The 19,682-nt window shown below is 33.3% G+C and overlaps 1 protein-coding gene across 3 annotated transcripts in view; it reads left to right on the plus strand.

The window, feature by feature from the left end:
* Nucleotides 1-19,682, plus strand: part of LOC133848352 (rho GTPase-activating protein Graf) — an 80,078-nt gene that overhangs the window by 45,099 nt on the left and 15,297 nt on the right. For all 3 annotated transcript variants that reach the window (XM_062283870.1, XM_062283867.1, XM_062283869.1), the window contains exons 3-4: nucleotides 13,169-13,326; nucleotides 13,413-13,586. In XM_062283870.1, the coding sequence (XP_062139854.1) occupies nucleotides 13,169-13,326; nucleotides 13,413-13,586 (332 nt within the window). The remainder of the gene's footprint in view (nucleotides 1-13,168; nucleotides 13,327-13,412; nucleotides 13,587-19,682) is intronic.

Genomic DNA, 19,682 nt, shown 5'->3' on the forward strand with positions numbered 1-19,682 from the left:
TGTTTTATCACCTGCACAAACTTGACAACAAGTTTCGGTTGCTCTTTGACCAAACTGTGCGATTCTCTAATGGCCAATTTCGAATCTCTTCGTCTCGGTATCTTTCAATTAGATCCTCAACTGCATGTTGCATAGTGCTGTCCCCACCCCCCTCTCTCTCTCTCGCTCTCGCTCTCTTTCACTTTTTCTTTCGCCTTTTCGTTCTCGTTGTCGTTTCTTTTTTGGCTTGGCTTGGCCTTTGTCGGTCGCAAGTTCTTGTGGCATCAACAACAACAACAACAACAACATCGTCGTGCCGTACTTAATTACGCCTAATTAGCTATGCCTTCCCTACACTCGCCCAATAAACGAAGCATCCCCATATTATATAGTACTATTCGAAACCCCGAACGAATTTGCTTGGCCTGGAATGGAGGTAGCCGAAACCAATTAGAGCAGAGCTTAACAATTTTCATCAATTGTAAGCGGGTTGTGTGTTCGCGGCGCTTGACGCTTAATAGGTAAATCCAATTAAAAGTTCTTAAAAAATGAGCGAGAGAAAAAAAACACAGAAGCAGCAGCAACAGCAGCAGCAGCTGCAATGAAAAGTTCATTAAATTTGGCTGCACTACAAGATAGATAATGTAATGTAACACACAGCAGAGAGAGAGAGAGAGCGAGAGAGAAAGATTGTCTGATGAACCCGAAAAAATAATAATCAAAAAATGAGAAAAACAAAAAAAAAACAAGAATTACCGCTAATGTAAGTAGATTACAAAAGAACCGTTGATTCGTTAGTGCGCCATTTTAATAAAAAGAGGAGAACAAAAAAAATATGAAATGTGAAATGAAATTAGAATTACAATTATAATTATAATTGTGTTTTTCATAACGATGATTAAATCGCCAGCAGCAGAAGTTCAACTTTGCAGATGCCGACAGCAGATCTCAGGCACTTTGCTGGGGAGGAGAAAATTAGGCAACTTGAGCAGAATGATTAAGTTGATATATTGTAGAAGAAATTTAGTTAAATTGTTTAAAGTTTCTCTCTTGCTTTAATATCTGCTATAGTAACTACTTTTAGGATATATTTATAACTATTCCTGTTAAAATTTAAGTTGACCTCAAGAACACATTTTCCAGTTAAATTTAATTTTCTTTGCCTACACTTTACAACTATTGCTGTTGAGATTGTAAATAAATTCAAAATTTAAATTTAGTTGCATATCTGTAAATACAAAATTGCCAAAATATAATTAGAGTTACTTCTCCAATCATAATATTTTCTTTTATACTCACTCGTAGGCTTTAAAATACATAAATTTGTCCATCACATTAAATATTCTCTGTTCTATTATAAAAACTTTTGTAATTTGCATTATCATGTTGTATTTCTTACTATTATAAACACTAGATCTTAACGTAACTGATTCGTCAATTATTTGTTAAAGTTGCGGTTGACTTTGAGTGCAGAAATAAGTTGCATTTTATTAAATAGATAACTTTGTTAATGAAATTAGAGTTTCCTAGCGTTTTAGGCTACAGTTTACATCTAATGTTGTAAAGACTTAAGTTGCATTTTCTTAATTACATACTTCAATTTCAAGAATATTTAAATTTCTTATGCTAACTATTAGTGCTTTGATTAACTAAACATCTTCGCATCTTTTCGCTTTGCAATTTGAACTCATTGATCATTGATCTGTTGCTCAATTAGCTGAAATATGTAGCTTCACATTTTTGGTTTGGGAATTTAGAGAAAAAAATAGAGAAAGATAGAGCGAGAGAGCAAGTGGGCAACGACCAGAGCAGACACATTGAATTCTATCTAATTTTTGGTGTCAATTTACACGCGTCAATCAAACACACAAACACACATACACACACACACACACTTGCAGCAGCAGTAACAACAACAAACATAAATAAGAAAAAAAAGCAAACAAACAGAAATCAAATGTAGGCTACAAATTTACAAGCGCCGTCAACATACATACACATCGAAAAAAAGATAGAGACAGAGAGTTGAACATATTAAATACCGGGAGCAATGACATATGGACATCATGCTGGCTCTGACACATAGTCCAACCTCCCCTGCCCCCTGCCCCCACTCCACCCCCGCCTCCATCACTTTGGAGCAGTGCCCAATACGATCTATCCATTCTATCTGTCCATTTGTCTGAACTGTCTTAACTGTCGGCTCTTTCACTCTGCGCCTAGCCAAAGAAGTGACAAGTTATTTTCGTTTATTATTTTGACATGTTGTGCACTTGTGATTTACACACACACACACATACATATGTATGTGTATGTAAAGATGCCGGCAAACGGAATCTAAAGATAGTCTTCGCTTGGCCGAAACATTCAAGCGAAATATCTTAAACAGAAGTTCAATGAAACTTTACAATTGTTGTTGTTGTTGTTGTTGTTCTTTTTTGTTGCTGTTGCTGTCACATTTTATAGTTGTTGTTGGCTGGAGAGTGTGGGCTTTTAAAATCGAGGCGTGTGCTTAGAATTATGAGTACTTCGCCAGCCATAAAGTGCGCTTTGCAATTGTTGTGCGAGTATTCAAAAAGCAGCACTCAAAGCAAACGCTTCTCACACTGTGAGAGAGTGTGCTTCACAAATATTTGATTGGATTTACAATGTCAAGTGGATTTAGTTGCGGTTGCGGCACAACCCCAAAATAAATGAAAATTCAATGCACAAGAAGCAATGCATCATTTAACAGCTTTAGTTCAGATCAACTTTAATAAAATAAGTAAGAAGTGAGATACTCGTATTGAATAAAAGCAAAACAGTGTGGTATTATTCTAAAAAAAAATATACCAAATAATATACCACTAATATATACGGTATGTATATCGATGAACTAAATTGTAAATTTTGAATTCTTAAAATATACCAAATAATATACCATAAAAATACTAAAATATACCGAATGCCATATTTGGTATAACAATGAACTATATTCTAAATTTTGAGTAAAAGCAGCACATTCCGATATTAATCTTAAAATATACCAACTAATAATACCACAATAAAGTAAAATATACCGAAGGCCATATTCGATCAACTACATTCCAAATTTTGAATAACAGCAAAAGCGTGTCATTCTTATTAAAATATACCAAATATACCTCAAAATACTAAAATATACCCAGTACATATAATATATCGATTAAGTAGTATATTCGAAATATACCATAGAAGTTAAAATATACCATGTTATCAGCTAAAGCAGTTAAGATCCCATTGAAGTAAACACAAACGTTGATACAATCATAATAAAAATTGCTATGCCATTTCATAATTCAAGCGTGTGAAGCGATTTTTGCAAATCTTTAATATCAAGTTCATTAGTATCGATATCATATAATTTTTTTCTGCAGTTTTTCCCCTACATATATCATTCACGCGAAATCATTTGAATAATTTCTTGGCCAATTTGAATTGACGTGCAGCGAGAGAAAAAAAAAGGTTTCGATCAACAAGGATTTTTTTTTTCGTTCGCATCTTGCTGCGTCTTCAGCTCAATTTCTACAATTCTTTTTTGCTGCGTTGCTTTTGCTTTTTTTTTTGCTACGTCCATTCAACAACAAAAATTTCAGGTTAATTTCTGCTTTTTCTGTTGTTGCTGTTGTTGATGCTGTGTTCAGCTCGTTGCGCTGCGCGTGTTGTGCATTTTTCATAATCACTTTGGCAGCACCGGCAACGCCCCTTTTTTGCATTAAGGTACCGCTAAAGTTATTGTGTTGCTTGCTGCTCGCATTCTGACACCCTGCAGTCGAACAGCTTTCCGATAGGGATAACAGACTGCAAGGGAATCCTTTTGGATGATGAAAATATGTATATTGGAAAAGTATAGCACAGCATTGCTTCAAAATATTACAATTCCCCAAATATGAAGTGATTGTCTAATAAAATACTTTACAGCTTAGTAAAGTACTCAATAAATTAACATCTATCACAAATTTGCTAAAAACAAAAAATAACTAGATATTTATTCATTTAAATTTTTATAAACTTCGCAGTAATTTATCCAAAAATTGATTTAATATTCTTTTCTTTATTTGCTTGCAAAAATAATCCTCAATGCAATAGTTTGAAGCTCATCATCTTCGCTAATATTCCTAAATGAATTTGTATGCATGCTAAAACATTGAAGATGCATAAAATTTACTATAATAAATGCAGCAGAAATCTATTTAACCTAAACCTAAACAATAATGTATTAAATGAAAAGAATTTTAATTAGTTTCATGCTTATAAAGTGAAAGATTATCAAATATTTTTAATGAATTAGTAACTAAATTCTGAACTCTTTTTGGATTCGTAGTTTTTATAAATTCATAATAAATCAAATAAAAAGTGAAATAAATTAATCAAAAATAAATACACCATTAAAAATTACGTTCAACATAATAAATGAATATTGATACAATAAAATATGAAAAGAGATGAGTCGAGTAGCATTTAGTTATTAAAATACTCCTTGCAGGGTATCAACTAGTCGTATACGTAACATACTCTGCGCTTTATGCTTTTTTTTAGGGTTCGCTCTCTTATTTTCTTCTTTTATGACGTTGTTGTTGTTGTTGTTGCATGATGCATTGTGTGCAACACGAATACGAGTGTGTATGTGTATGTGTATGCGTGTGTGTGTGTGTGTGTGTGTGTTAGTGTGCATTCCATAAAACGCCGCGTGGCGCGTTTGACAAATGACAATGACGGTTGACGTTGGACTTGGCTGACGTTGCAGAAAGTTGGGCTTAGCCCGAGGGCGGGTTGCACTTTCGCAACGACTACGCAGCAACAGCAACAGCCACAGCTGAAGCAGCAGCAGCAGAGGCTGGCTAACGGTTTATCAGACGACGTCGACAGAGACGGCGACGACGACGACGACGCAGCGATGCGTTAAGCAGCCGCAAATAACAACAACAACACAACAAAATAAACCTAAAGGAGCCGAGAAAGCAAAGCAAAAATAAACAAAAAAAAAAAACAAGTAAAGCAAAGAAATGAAAATCAACAACAAAATAAGCAAAGTGCGCGTAATGCACAGTAAAAAGGGGTAAAGAAGGAGAAAGAGAGGAGGCAAGAGGCAAGCAGTAACTTCAACTACACAACTTCAACTTCAAACTCAACTCAAACATCAACTTCAGCTTCAGATTCAGCTTCAACTTGAGCTTCAGCTTTGAAAGCTGTGCGCCACTTGACTAATACAATTAGCTCGACTACACACACAAACACATACAGGTGTGTGTCTAATTGGCCAACACACACACACACACACACACGCACACTCGACAGCGACAGCGACAGTCAACAGCATGGGATGATTAATCAGTTTCATAACGCTAAGTGCAAACTATAATCAAATGTGCAACACAATCACAATCGCAGTCGCAAAGGCAATTAAATTACATTTAAATATACCCTAGAAATACAAGCTAAACGGGTAGCTAGGCTAGATCTTTTTTGTAGTTTGGGTCTACTCTGTGGAAGATTGTTAGATTTCGTTGAAATATTGCTTTAAACTTGAATTTTATGCATGCATTACTCGCTTAACAGCAAATTTTCACTTAGCGGCAACACATTTTCTTACATAACAATGCACATATCATAAAAACTTAATATAAAAGCGTGGCACAAACAAAATGTTATACACTCATAACTCATTTAATGGCGACTTTTCGCTTAGCGGCACCATTGCATTTAGTGGCAAATTCACTTTGCTGCAAATTTGCTTAAATAAATCATGGCATAACATAAACAAAAAATTGTAAGTGCACTTCTTTTCTCGTGCTAGTCGCGGCAGTTAAACGAGGTACTAATCAGAGGATAGTGCTTGTTTGCTTTTGTCAACTTTATGCGCCATCATTAATGAACAGACATAAAAAACATGAAACTGAGGAAGCATTTATGGGGGAAGCGTATAAATAAATAAATATATATTTTATTGTAGTTTCACTTAATTACTTTAAACTTGGTTTGGGAAGCATTTAAAAAGTATAATAAAAATAAATTAAGCAATTACTATGTGTATAAATACATTGTCAACAAAATGTAAAGTAATTGCTATTAATTTCTTAAAAAGTTATTTATATAGCAATTAATACTTAATAGACATATCGAACAAATTCTTTCTTAGTCCATGCCAACAAAGGGTAAAGTAATTGATATCAACTCACAAACTTGAGTTATTTAGATGGCAGTTACTTAAAAAAATACCGAAAAAATACTAAACTATACCATATGTTGTATTTGGTATATCAATGTAGTATTATATTCCAAAAACAAAAGGTTACTTAAAAATACCAAAAAATACTAAACTATATCATAAGTTGTATTTGGTATATTAATGTAGTATTGTATTCGAAAATCAAACTGTTACTTAAAAATACAAAAAAAATACAAAAAAAAAAACTAAACTATACCATAAATTGCATTTGGTATATGAATGTAGTATTATATTTCAAAATTAAACTCTTACTTCAAAATACCGAAAAAAATACTAAACTATACCATGAGTTGTATTTGGTATTATATTCCAAAAACAAACGGTTACTTAAAAATACCAACAAAATACTAAACTATATCATAAGTTGTATTTGGTATATGAATGTAGTATTATATTCCAAAAACAAACTGTTACTTCAAAATATCGAAAAAATACTAAACTACACCATAAATTGTATTTGGTATATGAATGTAGTATTATATTTCAAAATCAAACTATTGCTTAAAAATACCAACAAAATACTAAACTGTATCATAAGTTGTATTTGGTATATCAATGTAGTATTGTATTCGAAAATCAAACTGTTACTTAAAAATACCAAAAAAAAAAAACTAAACTATACCATAAATTGCATTTGGTATAGGAATGTTGTATTATATTTCAAAATTAAACTATTACATAAAATACCAAAAAAATACTAAACTATACCATAAGTTGTATTTGGTATCTCAATGTATTATATTCCAAAAACAAACTGTAAAAGGAACTTCAACTATACCTGATAGCTTTGAATTTGAACTTCTAGATCCTAGTCCTAAGGACTTGCATTTTATATGCTCTAAACAGACAAACCTTGACATCAGTATTGTCACTTGCATTGAAGAAGGGCAGCAAAAAGCAGGAAAATGCAACTTAGTTAATGCATTGGCGCATTCCAACTGAAGTTGAAGCTGAAGCTAAAGTTGTTTGGCCTAATTAGACAGCAGACTCGCTCTTCGTCACAGCTAATCGCCATTTACTTGCCAAGTGTCCCATCAAGTGGGTCGTATGCGTAATATTTCCAGGAATAGCTTCGCAATTGCATTTAGCTTTAGCAGAGTCTGACATGAATAATACCCTGTAATCAAGCAGTGTCGTAAATAAGCAAAGTGCAATTTGCCAATGGGCGATAACGAGAATGCAATATAATGTTGGAAAAGATGATACCCTGTAATACGACGATGAGGAGTATCGATTGCGTAAACATTCTGTTAATTAGTTGTTGTGTTACATCAGCTATAAATGGTTAATTAAATATTATTGTTGATATGCGAGCGAATCGATAACAATTACGTTGATTGTTGCTGTTGTTGTTGTTGTTGCTGTTGTTGTGATTGCTCGCCAAGCTAATCGATTGCAATATATGATTACGATTACTAAATATATACGAATGCGCGATTACAAATACGACTCTTATTACGATCGGACTTTCTCCCAAAGAGAATCTCAACTGACCAGAAATACAAAACTGTGTCTGTGTGTGTGTAATAAATGCGCTGAAATTAATGGGCAGAGGCAATAAATGCATAAAACAAAAAAAAAACGAGGAAGAAGGAAATCAAGGAATATATATTTTTTAATTTCTTTCAACTTTGCTTTTCTTTTATTATTATTATTGGGGAAACACTCAAAGAAACCAATTATAAAAAAAAAAGAAATAAAATAAATTTGTAATTTTATTATTGATTTATCCATTTTACAAATCATTTTGTAATCACAATTATAGCGAATCGTTCAGAGGGTAACAAATTGCATTTCGTTTAGATGGGCGTGTTGTTTAAATAAATAATAATTTCACTGTATGATTTGCGTAATTTAAACCGAAATTATGCAATTAATCAGAGCCAGAACCTGGCAACAGCCAAGCTCAGTTCAGTTGAACGCGATCCGCGACTCATCCATCCATGTCCAACGCTGTCTGATGTCATAAAACTTCCATAAACGAAGCGAACAGTCAGAAGCGTGCATCCAAAAAAAAGTAAAAGAAGAGAGAGAGAGAGAAAAAAGAGCGAGCCATCGAAAAAAAACCCGCCAACAAAAATATATAAGCAAAATGTAGGCCAAAATAAGAGAAATGACCTTAGCCATGTCGAAAGATTTGTACCATGCCAAAAAAAGCAAGCAGAAACAACAACAACAGCTGCACATAATAACAACAACAAATAACAGACACAACGCCAACACCAATGCGCCAGCTGCGCATGCGCGCCGACTGCGACTGCGACGTCGACTGAGACTAAGACTGCGACTGCGACTGCGACAGCAACTGATTTCTTCGACGAGTTCTTGGGAACCTTTGCATACCCTATGAAAGCCTGTCAATATGGGGTAGATGCAAGCTTAAGAATGCTTTTGTGGAATATGCAATTTATTTTCCTTTATTTTATTTAATGTCGAACACTTTCCAAGATTCAAATTTAGTTAATAACTTTACAGAATCGTATAGTTAGGAATAATAAATTAAAGACTGTAAATCTTAAAAAACAAATTAAATTAAATTAAAGTTCATGATTTTTCTACTACTATTCTAATATATGAATTTCGTAACTCTTCAAAATAGAACAAGTTTGTATATTCTTCTGTTTCTTAAATAACTTGTGCTTAAGGTAAAAGATGTTTCAAAACTTATTTACTTTAGTTGTCTTCTAATGTACTGAAACTTAAATTATAATATGTTTAGTCTGTGTTTAAAGAAAATATTGTCATAAAAATCGTTACATTTTGATATTCTTAAGCATCAGTTATTTTATGAAAAAATATATATCTAAAAGTGGCGCTTATTTTTTCATTATTTTCTTAAGAAAATAGAATATGAAATGTTCTTTATATGATATCTAGCTCATACATTTTATATTTATTTATTTTGTCCTTTACATTTCTAAAAGTTATGATATGAAATATGAAATTTCGATTTATTTGTTAATTCATGCTTTATTTTCACTTAAAACTTAAGATATTTAATTAATGTAATACAAAGTAAGCAAGTGTTTCGTTATTTTTACTTTACTTACTTTACTTTGTGAGCAAATCTTAAAACAGTCAAAGCTAAAATATTTCGAAAATCTGGCATTTACATGTTTAAAATAATTAGAGAAAAAAATACATTTTTCTACTCATTATTTCAAGTGTGTTTTGCACATATTTCACAAATACATTTATCGTAACTACATCTATACATCGTAGTATATATCTAATGCCTTACTATATAAGCAGACAGTTACATCGAGTTTAAGTTGTTCGTAAGCAGATTAGCTCGTAGCTAAAAGCAAATTGATGGCATGAGAAGCGTTGAGATAAGCTGACAACTTGACAACTTTGTTGTTAGTACACGATGCGACGATATTTGACAACTAAATATATATATCTGCCTCGACAGATCTGTCACGACTAGATGCTATCTATATATAGTATATGTTTCTCACTACCCCCAATTAAGCACGAATTCAACTTTTAAATAACATTTCCACATTTTAATCTTTTTAGTAAAGTGAAATGGAAATAGAAAGAAATTTGTTTATTCTATATACCCAATTCAATGCACACAGGGTATTACCAAGTCGTGCATTCTAGTTGTTCAACCCTAACTTATTTTATTTGGTTTCTTTTGCTTGGCAAAAGAATCTTTGCGTTGTTTTTTTTACTGAGTTTTTTCTTCTTCTTTGGGATGCTGTCGTTGCGTATGCTAAAATCTGGATTCCAACTTAAGGCTGGAAGTAAATATATGTGGGCTGTGTGTAAGTGTGTAAGTGTGTGTGTGTGTCTGACCTAATTTAAAAGTCAGAGTTTGAGTTGGAGTTGAAGTTGTGGAGACTGAGTCTGAGTTCTGAGCTTCTCTGGAATTCAACGTGCCGAAGAGAAAGACGAAAAGAAAGAGCCGAAAAGAGAAGCGAAATAATCAATTAAGTAATCTTTTAGAAACATTGCAACAATTTCGACAATTAAAAGTATTCATAACATCGATTAATAATATCAACCAGAAATAAGAATGCCTCTAAAAAGTTCAACATGAAGTATTTTTACATGCTTATAAAATCGAATCGAATCGAATTGAATCGAATAGCCACTTAGCATACGCATGTCAAATGAATAATTAACGTATCATCAAATGGTTTTGACTTACGAAATTCGTTACCAACGAATTAGTATCCACAAAATGTATTGTATATAGTATATGGGATTCTGAGTAATCGCTAACAAATGTAAAAGTATCATTTCGAAAATGCGCTGACGCATTTAAGCGCAAATATTTTGAGAGTCATGCCAACGATTATACATCGTTAATAGATCGATCGCTGAATTTGGCAACAGTCAGTAATCAATCTGATCAACAATTTTCTTGGAAGCGAGGAATGTAATTAATTGGATTTTTCTTCTTCGACTTCGCTATAAATTTAGCATTAATCTGCTTAATTAATTTCTCCATCATCTGCCTTTCTATCAATAGACAAACTACTATATGTATTTGGAATAGTCAGTCTTACCTAATGTTTATCTCATAACTCTCCGCTCTATTTGCACTTTCCAAACTGTCATCGCTACCTTTCTAGTTAAATACTAGATATTTGCCATAAAAGTCAAGTCTATCTATCTGTTATATACAATATGTATATATTTATATGTCTAAAAAGCATGACAATCGCAACGCTTCACTGAGCGAAGCACAACAACAAAAATTAGAGAGCTGCCAACAACAGTTGTTTAAATACAACATGTAATTGTTGTTGCCGTTCTATTATTGTTGTTACTTTTTTGCGGTTAACAATGAAATGTGCATATTTACAGTTGTAATTTGCAACGACCTTGAATTGATTTACACGATAATGCAATGCCATTGGCTGTACTTGCGATACCGATACCGATAACGATTGCGATTACGATTACGATAAAAGAGCGGGAGATCAACAATAACAATCGTTTAAAATGATAATCGCTATGAAGACATAATCTAATATATTTAATGTTTATAAATAATGCATGAAGAATCTCCAAAAACAATACAAATTCGAAATCGTTTTTGTTTTTGTTTTTGGCTTTTTTTTTTGTTAATATCGTAAATGTTCCGAGCGATAAAACTTTCACCTACAAATCGGCCACAAAATGAATTGGTATAAGAAAGTTTAGAAGTTTTCAAAAGCCAGCGATAGATTTATAGATAAAAGACACGAAAGAAGAGTAAAGCAAAGCAAAGCATATGGTGTAAAGAAGAAAAAGGGGGAACAAAAAACAAAAACAAGACACAAAACAAAAACCAGCAGCTATTCTGAGCTTTGCAGCCCACTCATTTTGGTTTATGGCTTATTAAACTTTTTTTTATGCTTTTTAATCAAAAGACAAGCTATTAAAAAATTGGTATGCTCGTCAAATCGCTGAGACCTGAGACATAACATTGCTGGATTTATGGATTAGTGTTTGTGTGTTTGTGTGTGGCTTATCAACGCGTTTAATGACCCATTCAAGTAGCTGACTCTTCCGATAATAAAATCTTTGTTCGACTCTGTGTGATAAGCACAATCCTGCATAACGATCAGCTTCATTTGCGAAAGAGGATAAGAAGTGATCATGCATGAAAAGCAAAAGCAAAAAACCAAAAATATCACAATTATTAAGATGGGAAAGAGAAAAGCGCTAAACGCAGCGATGCTGCGAGTAATTAGAGAAAGTGAAAGTCGATAGCAAATAATCAACAGGAATATGATAATGATGCAGCGGAGGAACACCAAAAGGAGTTATTAAGGCACAACGCAATTCACATACATAAAACAGACAAAGAAAGCTGAAAATTGCGAAAAATTTCCTTATTGGAATGTTGGGGAAAGAGGCGAAGTTAATGAGACAGTAAAATAGTTATTTCTTAGAAGTAATAATAGAAAATAATATGTTCATTTTATTGCCACTTTATCTTATATTAAAGTGTTTCATTTTGCTATATTGCAACTTTATTTTATTTCAACGCATTTAGTTATATTTTATCTATTTCTGATGATTAGAAACTTTGTTGTATTTTTTTTTTTGATGATTAAAAACTTTGCAGTTATGATAATAATAAAATAAATATGCGCAAATAGACGTGCTTTAAATTAAAAGAAGAAAGTAAAAAAGAATAAATTAATGTGATTTAAGAATTTTGTAAATAAAGTAAGTAAGAAAGCCACAGGCAAGTGTGCTCGACTCTGAGATACCCTTTACCCATTTTGAATAAAAGCAAAACAGGTATTAGTTTAAAAATATACCAAATAATATACCACAAAGTACTAACATATACCAAATGCCATATATAGTAGTATATCGATGCAGTACTATATTCAAAATATATTGTACCATAGAGGTTGAAAGAAATTCCAAATTGCCAGCCAAAAGCCAAACAAATCCGATTGCAGTATTTTTTGAGTATCTACAATTTTTATCCGATCGCATTTCTATTCTCAGGAATCATAAATACCAAAGTTATACTTGTTTAGATCAAAATTTTCTTATTTTAAAATTACGCTTGTTATTCGATTTTTGTCAATTTGCGGGGGCGGGAGTGGGCGTGGAAAAAAATTTGAAACAAACTCGATCTGCTTGCGAACATAACAAATGCTGATGAGAAAATTAGAGCTCTATTTCTTATAGTCTCTGAGATCAAGGTGTCCGTACGGACAGACGGACAGACAGACGGACATGTCTGTTAACGCTGATCAAGAATATATATACTTTATAGGGTCGGAGATGCCTCCTTCTGCCTGTTACACACATTTTCTGCAATGTTATAATACTCTTCTACGTTTGGCCGGTATAAAAAGTATAGAGACTAAATTCGCTTTAATCAGATAAATATCGTATAATAATAAAGCATTTATCCATTATGATTTGCCCCCGAAATGCACTCACACTTATCGTTCATCTTTCCTATTTTGTTTGCAGTACTTTCCACACGCATGAAACAGTTGGCCATTCTGCTAAATGATTTCAACTTTGAGTGCATTGGCACCGCACAAACCGACGACGAGAACGTCATCTGTGAGAGCTTAAAGCGCTTCGGTGCCATCATTGGCACCATTGAAGATGAACGCGAAAAAATGGTAAGCAATCAGCTCAGCTTAGCTCAGCTCTATTTATAAAGATATAAACTAAAGTATAATCATGTATTTTTTGTATTTCCCTTTAGCTTACGCTTGCCGATAAGCATATTATTGAATCGCTGGAGGACTTTCGCAAGAAACAAATCGGTGGCGTTAAGGAGAATAAAAAGAAGTTTGATAAAAAGACAGAGAAATTCTGTCAATCGCAGGAGCGTTTCCTCAATATGTCAACCAAAAAGCCAGAGAATACGATACAAGAGGTGAGTGCAATAAGAAATTTGAACAAATATTTACACGGAAAAAAGAAAAGCGCAGGAAATCATACAGGAAGAAAAGCGGCAAGCAAAATCATTGAACTTTACTCGTAAATCTTCTGCAAATTTCATCATACCCTGAACAACAACAACAACAACAGCAAAAATACTTCCAGACAAATTGCAATCAAATGGCGCTCAAACTTTTCTTTTTGCCAAAAATTGCTATTGAAGTTGTGCCAAAAATAATAAAAACCAACCAACCAACAAAAAAAACAAGGGCGCCCTTCTCCCTTTTCCCTTTTCCCTTCTCCCTTTTCCCTTGTTCGTTGTTCGTCTGGGATTTGCAACCAGTCACGACTGCAGTACACGCCCAAAAAAAGAACCTCAAGCCATCAGAGGACAAGCCAAGGATTCACTTGCCCTGAGTAGTTTTTCCTTTTGCTGGCATTTTTCATTGCGAGTCACAAATAGAGAGGGAGAGATAGAGTGGGAGGGAGAAGTCGACAAAGTTCCATGACCTACGTTAAACTGCATCAATATTAAGCAGCAGTTTGGCTGCACATACAGTAAACACTCGATAGCAGCAACAATAGAAAATTTCGGCATATTTTTACAAACTAAGCTAATTCTTTTAATTCATTTCCAACTTCTTCAAATATTTCTTAACATATTTCATATTACATTTTCTTATTCTTTTTAAATATATTTTTATTAAATTTGAAGAAGGTAAAACATTTTAATTTCTTGTTTATGGCATTGGTATTTTAGTTCAATTCATTGTTTTTCTTTTTTTTTTAAATTGTAAAATGTTTTACAACATATGAGTAATTTATTCAATTTTAATCTGAAGATATTTAAACAATTTTTATTTCATATTCACCAATTGCTTATAACATTTGCATTTTAGTTAGAGCTAAAATTAGAGTTAAAATATTAAAAATGATATGCAGCAAAAATTCTAAAATCCATCTATAAAGTACTACAAATATACAAATATTCAAAATATACCAAAGATGTCAAAATATACTAAATGGTCAGACAAAGCAGACAAAGATCCGATTACATTAGGCGTAGTTTGGCATACAGAAAGTATTTCTTAAATAACTTGAACAATTTTTATCGGATGGCAATCAGGAATTATAAAATTCGAATGTTATTCGATTTTTCTCAATTTGTGGGTAAAAATTGTATTCAATTTAATTTAAAAGTGCTTGCTGCCTAAATTTATATTTGGTTTAGAGTTGAATTCGTATAAATCATTAAATTCTTTCTCATATTTTTATAGTATTTGCTTATTCATATTTAATGTAACTTATACAATTTAAATCTAGAGTTATTCAATCAACATATATTATTTAAGGCTTGCTTAAACTGATCTAAGTAAATACTCTAAATTATAAATCTAGTTGCCAAAGCAATTTACTGCACTAAAGTATCAACATGTAATGTTCGTCTGTAAGCAGGCTTCACTGTGCCTGGGCACACATAACTGCATACGTATACACAATGTGTGGCATGCAAGCGTTGCATTTGCAGCTATTTACTCAATTCCCTGACTCCTGCTCCGACTTCGACTCCTTCTGGGCTGCCCAAAGCTGCACGCTTCGTTTGCTAGCCAACTTTAACTGGCACAGCACATAATCTCCTCTCTCTCGCTCTCGCTCTCTCTTTCTCGCTCTCGCTCTCTCGTTGTATGTGTGTGGGTGTGTCTGTGTTTGTTTATAGTTGCAAGTGTATGGAAGTGTGTGTGTGTGTGCTTGCCACACAAGCTACATGCATAATAAAAAAGTTTTCCGTACTCCTTTTTTTTCGGCATCCCTGACCTGTGTGCCTTATCCTCAATGAATTGCAGTTAACATTCCATGACTACGACACGAGTCCAAGCCCAAGCCCAAAACACACAGACCAGGCCTAGATCAGGTCAGGACAGGCATGCGCGCACCGAGCCGCCATTTTGTGGCCAACACGTTTCCGGTCATGCATTTTAAAGTTGTGCATAAATACACTTGGCATAGTAAGCCAAACGAGCAGAAGCGACGAGCGTGCTCGACTCCCAAATGCGCTGCAAAACTTCATTAAATATGCATTTGCTGTTGCTGTGTGCAAAGAGAAATCGAGATTTTAGTGTAATTCCAAAAATTTGACATTTAAAAAAAATAGAATTTCCAATCCAACTTTTCCACCAATACTTTAAAGTCAATTAAATAAAAATCTATACTAAAAGAAGCCGGAAAATTAAAATTAAAATAAAAAGTATTCAATTTAAATATCACTTATTTAAATATCTGTTTGATAAAAATGATTTCCAAACGATTTTTTCCCTTAATATTTTAAAGTAAAAAGAGGACAAATCAATAATACAAAATTCAATTAATATCAACATTTTTTCTTCATTCAAAAATGCTTCAAATTAAATATCAGTTATTTAAATGTCTCTTGATTTCCATAAACATTTTTCTAGTAATACTGGAAAATCAACGCTAAGAGTGTGAGAATAAAGGAGAAGGACCAAGATTCCTCGGTAATTCAAAATGATTTAAAATGAAACTCTGTTATTTAAAGCAGTTCAAAAAGTAGAATTTTCAAATGAAATTTTTCATTACCACTTTAAAGATAAATAAACAAAAATCTAGTCAAAAAATAATAATAATTACAAAATTATTACAAGATAAACATCACTCCTAACGATTAAAGTAGATAAAATCAAGATTCATTGGTAATTCACAACAATTCCAATTAACAATCAAGTACTTAAGGTATTTAAAAAAAATTAAATTTTAAAAATAAATAAACTTTCAAATTTAAACAATCAGAAATCTAAGCCAAAAACTGAAAAATTCTTCCTTGGAAATATCAACTACCAAAAGAAAATTGTTCAGTAATTCATCAAAGTCGAAGAAACGAAGATATCTATGCTATAAAAGTAAAATGAAGATGCTTTAATCATACAAAACTGATTCACATTAAAAGTCAATTATTGAAATATCTCGAAGATATTTTCGAAATGCATACGAAATGCCCTTCAAATGTATTTACTATGCTCTTTGCAATTCAGAATGCAATGCTGATAAGTCTGAGTCTGTTGTGAGAGATGCATTTGCAAATTGAGGTTGAGTTTACACTGGTCAATCTGACAGTTTGACCCCAAATCAATAATTTTTCGGGGAAGGCGGTCAATAAACTGCAACGTTTTGTGCATTTCGCATTTCCCCATTTTTCCATTTTCTCTCTCTCTCTCTCTCTCTCTCTCTCGCCTCGTGTGACGCAAATGCTTTTGAACTTTGTTAAGTAAACACGGGTTAGCTTGTCTGTGGAAATGCGGCCAGTGTAAACAGGCGTTGCTGCTGCTGCCTCCCCATTGAGAACCGTAAACTAATGATGCATGATTGAGAACGGGAAAACAGGAGGAACAGAGACAGAAAGAGAGAGAGAGAGAGAGAAGGAAGCCAAAGCCAAAGCCAAAACTGACGAACTTAGCTAGTTTTTCGCTCTAATTGCATATAAATGTAATTGCCGTACAATTGGCACGCGTTCTTGGAAAAAATAGTCAAATGCAGATGCACAGATAAAGATATAAAGATGCGAAAGATACAAAGATACACAGACACAGATTGTGAGTAAAAACATGGAATTAGGTCGATTTTGTTCTTTTTTTGAGACGTTCGCTGATGAATATGATGATGATTATGGGTTATTAATGGGGCAGAGTCTATCATTAGAATCAATGAACTCGCTCGATGCTGATGCTGACGAAGATGCTGACTTGTTGTTGTTATTGTTATTGTTGTTGTTGTTGTTTACTCAACAAAGTGACCCTGGCACAAGGCGTGCTATGCAAATTGTGCTCGTAATTGTGCGTCCATGTGTGTGTTCTAATTGTAATTGTGCTAGTAATTGAAATTGCTGGCTTTTAAAGGCAACACAAAAACACAAGACTTTGCATTTCCTCTCTCACAAAATGATCGAAAAAGGACACAATTAGTTAAGCAAGCATACTCATTGGTCACTTGATGTCTAATTGATGGCATGTAATGCCAATAAATCGATTTGATGGCATCGCAGTCAAGTTATTTGGTCACCCAACTCTCCGCCATTGACCAGCACAGTGTCACATTGTTAATAATGCAAGTAACTGACTGACTGATTGCCACTTTGTGTGTGTGTGTGTGTGTGGTCATTAAGCATTTATAAGCCTTCCGCTGTAAAAACGGGTCAAGCCACAAATTGAAATCAATCAAATGTCTTTTTCCGGCTACTCAATTGCCCACAGCAGCAGCAACAGCAGCAGCGGTAGAAAAAGTAAAAGAAGCAGACGCTTCACTCTTCACCCCAGATGAAGTTTGCAGTAACTACACTGCAAGAAATTTATTTATTTATTGGAATTTTCAATTCTATTTTATACGAGTTTGTCGGGAATTTGATAACGAATTCACTTTTTACACTTCATTTAATAGAAAACAAATACACAAGAAGTTTATTGAAAAAGTATTAATTACTACATTTTATTTAAACAACAAAAAGCACAAAAAATGTATAAACAATAATTTGATTGTTGAAAATACAAACTAAATTTGATTAACAGATTAGTATAAATAAATAAGTATTATTTAATGAATTTAATTGCAATAATACAAAAAAACACAAATAATTCTTATCATTCAAGCTTTTTTTTTTTAATTTTAAAAAATACTTATTAGATTTGATTTTCATAATAACAATTAAAAGTAAAAATTTAAGCTGATATTTAAAAATGAAATTTGCGTTTTATAATAACAATTAAAAATACAAATTAAAAATAATTTTTACACATTAATTTGATATTCGTAATAAAAATGGAAAAGACAAATTTTACTTAATTTTTACAAATTCAATTTGATTATCGTAATAAAAATGAAACTTCATTTTATTGGAATCATGAGCAGTGAACGAGTTTACCAGAAAGAAAAGAAAACAAGTAAGAATGAGTGTGCTCGACTGTTTGATACCCGCTACCCATTTGGAATAAAAGCAAAAAAGTACGGTATTATTCATAACTACTAACTAACAAACCTCAGAAATACTTAATATAAAGTAGTAGTATATATAAAGTAGTACACTCTGCACAAAGTTGTAATACTTAACTACAAAATAAAATCAAGCTCAAAATGAATTGACTCAGATTTTTAGAAATGTTGCGTCAATTTTTTAATCGTAAATACTACATATATGAGTTTTTCTATTAAATAATACTTATTATAGGCAATTTTTGTATTTTTTTTTATTTCTGAGTGATCTCTTAGTTTCTCAGTCTCATCTTTAATTACAATAATAATTATTTATTAATAATAGTTATTTATTTCTTTCTTATTACCAATTCAATTTTGTTTATTATTGATGTAAGCAGGCACAGATACATTTATTTTCAAATATAAATATAATTTAAATGTCAATCTCATTTTAAATTTCATTTTTTTTCGCTCAGTGTATTTCTTTTTATCTGCCACTCGCTCGCTCTCTCTCTTTCGCTTCATCTCTCTCTCTCTCTTTCTCGCAGTCTCCGCAGTTTCGCTCGTCACTCGTGTGTGCTGCAATGTGCGGCAGGCAGCAGCTGTATTATTGATTTTTCTTGCGTTTGGCATGCGTGTCACGTAGCTTCCGCCCCCTCACTCCCACCCCCTCTCTGCCTCCCTTCTTCTTCGCCATGCACCTGTGTGTGTGTGTGTTTTGTTGCCATCCTCCTCGTGGTGTGTTGTGTATCCTGGCGCACACTCGACACATCCATTTTATGTGTGTGTTTGTGTGTGTTGGCGGTTTCCATGCCGGCCGGCTGACTGGCCGACCAACCGCCTCCCCTGTCTGCCTCCCCCCGCGCAGACTACCCCCCCAAAAAAACATGCTGCATAAGCACCACAATTTGTTATCAGTCACGCGTCGTTTTCGTTGTCGTTGTCGTTGTCGGTTTCCCGTTGCAACACGCTCTCTTCCCCTCTACCTTGCTCCCGCTACATCTACTACTACACTCACATTGTTTTGCCTTTAAGCTTCAAATATTTTTCTTCCTTTTGCTTCACTCGTTTTGTCGATTTTTTGTCCCCGCCGTCTGCTAATGCGCTTTCCCAG

This window comes from Drosophila sulfurigaster, chromosome X, assembly GCF_023558435.1.
Source record: "Drosophila sulfurigaster albostrigata strain 15112-1811.04 chromosome X, ASM2355843v2, whole genome shotgun sequence".
Lineage (NCBI taxonomy): Eukaryota > Metazoa > Arthropoda > Insecta > Diptera > Drosophilidae > Drosophila > Drosophila sulfurigaster.